Source organism: Nomascus leucogenys, chromosome 11, assembly GCF_006542625.1.
Source record: "Nomascus leucogenys isolate Asia chromosome 11, Asia_NLE_v1, whole genome shotgun sequence".
NCBI lineage: Eukaryota > Metazoa > Chordata > Mammalia > Primates > Hylobatidae > Nomascus > Nomascus leucogenys.
The window spans coordinates 99,525,366-99,531,910 of record NC_044391.1 but is presented as its reverse complement, the minus strand read 5'-3'; the positions used below and the strand labels follow the sequence as shown (position 1 = coordinate 99,531,910).

The following is a 6,545-nucleotide window of genomic DNA, read 5'->3' as shown; positions in this document are numbered from 1 at the left end:
CAACAACTATGTGCAAATGGGCCTTTGTGAACTCTGATGGGCTTTACACAATCTCCTGAGTATATTATTTATATAAATAGCGTAATTATATTCTTTCATGCTCTTTTAGGTCATGAAATCTGATGTAATTACAAGCAAAAAATACATCTGGTATTTACTAGGTTAGAAGGCATAAAAATATGTGTAACAAGATTAGAAAAAGGTTACTTCTCCAAGAAAGGAAAAAATAAAAGAAAGAAATGCTGTGGGATTGTATTGGACTCCTGACAATGGCACCAACTTCACAATGTGATATTAATAGATTTTGAAGGATGGGGTGAGAGTGCCGAAGTTATGACAGTATCCTTCTGATGTTTTCTTTGGAGATGAAAGAGATAAGGCAATTTTTACAATGTATATCCTAGATGCTTATTTAGCTCATGACCCTTTCAAAACATTTGCAATCACTCATTTTGATGATTTTTCTGATGTGACTAAATCTTATGAGTTATTTTTATTAAGATCTTGCAAGTTTGCCAGACAACTAATTGCGGTGGAAAACAGCCAAGGAGCAGGGCCAAAGTGGTGCACAGTGTGGACTGTTTCTCCAGCCTATTAGTTATCTGCGTTCCTAATCATTCCAAAAACCTTTTTTAAATCTGAACAAATATTTGTCTGGATACTCTTTCTTTTCAATTTTTGTGTCTGTGTCATGTGTGCATTTATAACTTACTTATCTCACTAGATTGCCATCTCCTTCCAGGCATAGTCTGTGTCTTGTCTTATCTTGAAGACTACTGGTAGGATCTAATATAAGTTTAGGCACACAGGTCTTCCTCTAACATGGATCCTTTTGGCTGCAGGAAAAGGAGTTTGGGTTGTAGATAGGACTAACCTCCTCACTAGATGTACACATTTTACAATTATCTTTACAAAATTTGCTCCTTATCTTCTCATGATGACTCCAAAGAAGAAAAGAAACTTAGCTTATTCCTTCACATGAATTCATGCATCAAACACTATCGAGTGCATATTGCATGCCAGGTTCTGTGTTAGCAACTGGAATGACCAAACAAATGTGACAAGAATTCTGTCTTAGAGGAACAGTTGAATAAGGATTTCAGAAAAACAGAAGCTCAGAGAAGGAGAATTCCAGCTGAATAAAGTTATGGGAAGCAACACCCCAGCTGCTGGGCCTTAAGATTAATATGTATTTGTGCCTCATGTGTTTTTTCTATCCTGGCTGACTTTTTTTATCAATTAATTTCTTTTGTAATTTGCAAACATTTTATATATTTGTAATGTACAACATAATGTTTTGATACATCTGATGGTTGTGACTCAGAGTGGGCTCTGGTTATCACACAAATTGCATCATTAATTCCATATTAGTCTATTTTAGATAGACAGATAGAAATAAATCAAAGGGAAGAAGATGACTTGGAATTTGTGTGAAGCAAATGAGACACGTACATACAGAGAAGGTCAAGACATGGGATGACTAATCTCACCAAATAGGAATATCTCTCTTTGTGAATAAATACAGTAATATATGTAGAAACACACTCATTACAGTATCGTTTAAAAGAGGAAAATATTGAAAACCACGTAAGTATCAAATATATTAGCAACCACAGAAATATCTTCTTATCATTTCTTCATTTCTTAGGGCTATTTTGGGGGGAATACTTTTTTCTCAGTTTCTATTCATTTTTAAGAGCTATTTTTTGTATTAATACATCATATATGTTGTAAATATTTTCAGAGTTTACCATTTGCATTTAATTATTTCCTTTGCTGTTATATGTGATATTCTAGTTTTTAATTAGTTGTACTTATGAGTCTTGTACTTTTGGTTTCTGCTTTTGGTATCATGCTTAGAAAGACTTTCTCGGGAGTACAGCTCTTTCCTTTCCGTCTGGCGGCAGCCATCAGGTAAGCCAAGATGGGTGCATACAAGTACATCCAGGAGCTATGGAGAAAGAAGCAGTCTGATGTCATGCGCTTTCTTCTGAGGGTCCGCTGCTGGCAGTACCGCCAGCTCTCTGCTCTCCACAGGGCTCCCCGTCCCACCCAGCCTGATAAAGCACGCCGACTGGGCTACAAGGCCAAGCAAGGTTACGTTATATATAGGATTCGCCGTGGTGGCCGAAAACGCCCAGTTCCTAAGGGTGCAACTTACGGCAAGCCTGTGCATCATGGTGTTAACCAGCTAAAGTTTGCTCGAAGCCTTCAGTCCGTTGCAGAGGAGCGAGCTGGACGCCACTGTGGGGCTCTGAGAGTCCTGAATTCTTACTGGGTGGGTGAAGATTCCACATACAAATTTTTTGAGGTTATCCTCATTGATCCATTCCATAAAGCTATCAGAAGAAATCCTGACACCCAATGGATCACCAAACCAGTCCACAAGCACAGGGAGATGCGTGGGCTGACATCTGCAGGCCGAAAGAGCCGTGGCCTTGGAAAGGGCCATAAGTTCCACCACACTATTGGTGGTTCTCGCCGGGCAGCTTGGAGAAGACGCAATACTCTCCAGCTCCACCGTTACCGCTAATATAAGTAAAGTTTGTAAAATTCACACCTAATAAACAATTTAGGACAGTCATGTCTGCTTACAGGTGTTATTTGTCTGTTAAAACTAGTCTGCAGATGTTTCTTGAATGCTTTGTCAAATTAAGAAGGTTAAAGTGCAATAATGTTTGAAGACAATAAGTGGTGGTGTATCTTGTTTCTAATAAGATAAGCTTTTTTGTCTTTGCTTTATCTTATTAGGGAGTTGTATGTCAGTGTATAAAACATACTGTGTGGTATAATAGGCTTAATAAATTCTTTAAAAGAAGAGAACTGAAACTAGCCATGTAGATTTGTCTGGTGCATGTGATGAAACCTGCAGCTTTATCGGGGTGATGGCAATACTCTGCTGGTTTATTTTCAAGTGGCTGCGTTTTTTTAGTTTGACAGGTGTAGACTTTTTAAATTGGGCTTTAGAAAATCTGGGTTAGCCTGAAGAAAATTGCCTCAGCCTCCACAGTACCATTTTAAATTCACATAAAAGGTGAAAGCTCCTGGTTCAGTGCCATGGCTTCATGGTATTCAATGACTAGTGGTAATGGTATTAACACTGGTATGTTTTGAAGCTGAATGTGAGATAAAATGATTAGCCTTAAGATTGGTAAGCTAGCAATGAATGCTAGGGTGGGAAGCTGCTGAGCCAGTGGCCATTAGATAAATACCTTTCAAGTGTGAGCTTAGACGTCAACCCTAAAATAACCGTAATGCTAATTGTGATCATTATGAATCCCTTCAGTCACATTAGGGGGAAAGTAGTTGGGTATAAGTACCTCATTCTTAGTCCAGGCAGTCTTTTTTTTTTTTTTGAGACGGAGTCTCGCTCTCGCTAGTCCAGTCAGTCTTAAAAACATCTTGGATTACCCACTCTGTCCACTCGCGTAGGCTACAGAAAAAGTCACAAGTGCATGGTTTCCAACCGTATGTGTTTTCTGCAGTTATTTCTCGTTCCTGGCCAAACTACCCTAAAAATCCTTACCATTCCACAAAGTTGGACCATCACTTGTGCACTCACTTTGAATATACCACCACATTGCATTTCCGTTTGCATCATGTCTTCCAGGAGACTAGACTACTGTTTTCCAGGATGAATTTGAGTGTAAAGAAAATGTAGACAAGGAATTGCCCAATTTTAAATTCTGACTTTGCTGACTTAATTTAAATGCTCGTTCTGAACCAATTTTCTCCTATCTTCTCTAGGGGTTTCAAAAGGCTCAGTTAATTGATTTCCGGGAAGTACTCATAGCAAGTTCATAAAAGTTCTTGAGACCTAAATTTCTTCACAAAAAAAGAAAAGATCTTAAGTCATACATTTTAATTGTGTAGAGGTTGTTCAACTAAAGGAATAAATGTCTATTAAACTAAAAAAAAAAAAAAAGACTTTCTCCACCACGATGCCATATAAAGTGTTTATTTTCTCCTACTGTCTGTATGGTTTAATTTCTTTATATGTAATTATTTAATCTTGATAAAACTTATAATGATAAAAAGTAATAATCTAACATTCTCCCCTCCCCAAGTAGTTAGGCAATTTTCCCATTGCCAGTTGTTGGAAGTATCTCTTTCATGACAAGCTTCTGTTTTAGATGTGTCTGGTTTTGCACTAGTACAACACTATTTAAATATAGTTCTGTACCACATTAATTCTGATAGATATTATCCCCTCCTCACTACCTACTTTTGTGTATTCCTACTGTACTTTTTATTTATCCAATACCAGGAAGAAACTAAAATGTCAAAAAAAAAAAAAGGCAATAAAAAGGCTTTAGTGATAAAGAACCAGAGCATCTCTTGTAAGAAGGAGAAGCAAGAGTATGAAAGACTTTGTTGGATGGTTTCAAAGAGGATGAAGGTTATCTAACAGAGGCATCCAATTCTGATTCAACTTTATTAGTCTCCAGACTCTGTTGACCCAGTTAATCCTGTAACAACTGCTACTTCAACAGATTTGGAAAGCAATTTAATAGCCTACAGATAGCTGCTGTATAATACCCAGAACTAAAATAACTACTGACTGACCAGACATTCCATTAAAATCGGTAATATTCATACAAGTCATTCATACTTGGGCAGAAAGTACTCAAACCATGACTTTCATGACCAACCAGTGGTAATGAGATATTTCTGTCTAAAACAGCAATGTAGTTCTAGTGACCACACTGTACCTAATATGTAAGGAGGCTCAGGCCTGCCCTTGGAGATGCACTATTCTTCTTTTCTCAGAGTAAAACTTTGTGGCACAACTATTACAAACAGACTTAAAAAAAGAAATCAGAGATACAGAAGCATAAGGAACTGAAGAGACTTATTATCCCACTCTAATCCCCAAGGGTGGAAGTATTTGTTGCTTGTTATAGGTCTACTTTTTAATAATCTTATTACTAAAATTATTTTCAAGGCAAATAACATAGCATAATTTTAAAGTTATAAAATGCTAATCTTATTACTTTTTCATATAAAGGGAACCAGTGAGATTGAGTCTTCCAACACCACTGGTCTTACTATCTCAGATTAATAGATTTAAATTTAACTTCATTCAAGAGCCAAAAGCCCCATTAGGATATTCTGACAAGTTGATTATTCAACCTCTACTTGGATATATCCACGGTCTGAAGGCCTTTGTAAGCTGGCCCATTTTGCTCCTTAATTTTATTAGGTCAAAATATCTCTCCCTATAACTTCTATGGTTTTGTCCCCTGGTGCCCCACGGAACACATCTACCCAGTCTTTGTTAAGTCAGCACTTTAAACATTTAAAGAGAGCAAGCTTCCAAAGATCTACAAAGATCTCCAAGCTGACCATTCTCATTGATCTCTGGGAGCTTGCTGCCCCTCAAATGATGCTATTCTCTGAATTTTTTTGGTTCCTTTCTGGGTTTATCAGAATCTAGAGCTCCAAACCCAATGAATCATTTTTTAAAATCTGCTGTATTTCTCTTTGCATTCCCAATGTCAAATAGAGTTCAACATGTACATAGTAGGTTCTTATTAAATATTTGAGAACATAAACGAATTAATGAGATACTCTTGATTGCTTTCATGACGATTTTAACAATTATACAAACTCAGTTCTGTGTTCTAACCAGAACGAAATTCTTCCACACATATTGCTGCATTCCTTGAAGTGTGTGAGAAAAAAAATCATACATGGGCCGGTTAAATAAATTTTGGCTTACAATTTGCTTAAGGAACTTCAAGAGTTATACCAGTTGTATTTTATTGTTATTTTGTTACAGTTCTAAGATCCAAAGCAGAAATTTGGTGTGTGGCAGTTCTATGTATCTCACAAAGGAAGATTTCATGTGGAAAGTTCCTGCAATGTCCCAGTGCACAGACACCGGTCTTTTTTTTTAATGTGCTGGTGCTAAAGTAGTGTGCCTCTTTTTTTTTTTTTTTTTTGAGACGGAGTCTCGCTCTGCCGCCCGGGCTGGAGTGCAGTGGCATGATCTCGGCTCACTGCAAGCTCCGTCTCCCGGGTTCACGCCATTTTCCTGCCTCAGCCTCCTGAGTAGCTGGGACTACAGGCGCCCGCCGCCACGTCCGGCTAATTTTGTTTTTGTATTTTTAGTAGAGACGGGGTTTCACCGTGTTAGCCAGGATGGTCTCGAACTCTTGACCTCGTGATCTGCCCGTCCTGGCCTCCCAAAGTGCTGGGATTACAGGCGTGAGCCACCACGCCTGACCGCGTGCCTCTTCGTTTAATGACCTAGCAGTTTGTTTCTCAGCTGCAGATTTCTTTTGTTAGTGTTTCTGCCATTGCCAGAGGCATTTCTGTTGAACCTGGCATCTGTTAGTAAACTTTCTCCAAAACAAAGCTAATTTAGCTCTTGTAGTATATGAAGCCCTTCTAGCTCTTTCCACTTTTGATTTTATTTCATCCCTAAATTGCCATCGTATGGAGGTCATTTTTAACTGTCTTTTTCTCAGTGATTTATTTTTCCTAGTGTATTTTTTTTCTCTTGGAATTTGACCTTGGGCATGTGTGCATGAGTTTTACTT

General features: G+C 38.0%; 1 protein-coding gene across 2 annotated transcripts; it reads left to right on the top strand.

Annotated features, from left to right (window-relative positions):
* Window positions 1-1,878: 1,878 nt before the first annotated feature.
* LOC101178943 (60S ribosomal protein L15-like) lies at window positions 1,879-5,992 on the top strand. 2 transcript variants are annotated; one of them, XM_030822843.1, is made up of 2 exons: window positions 1,879-2,282; window positions 5,955-5,992. In XM_030822843.1, the coding sequence occupies exons 1-2, from the start codon at window positions 1,925-1,927 to the stop codon at window positions 5,990-5,992; spliced, it is 396 nt and encodes a 131-aa protein (XP_030678703.1). In that variant the 5' UTR covers window positions 1,879-1,924. The 2 variants fall into 2 exon arrangements, with proteins under 2 accessions (XP_030678703.1, XP_030678702.1); XM_030822842.1 differs by lacking the exon at window positions 5,955-5,992 and having other exon boundaries at window positions 1,879-2,816.
* Window positions 5,993-6,545: the final 553 nt, after the last annotated feature.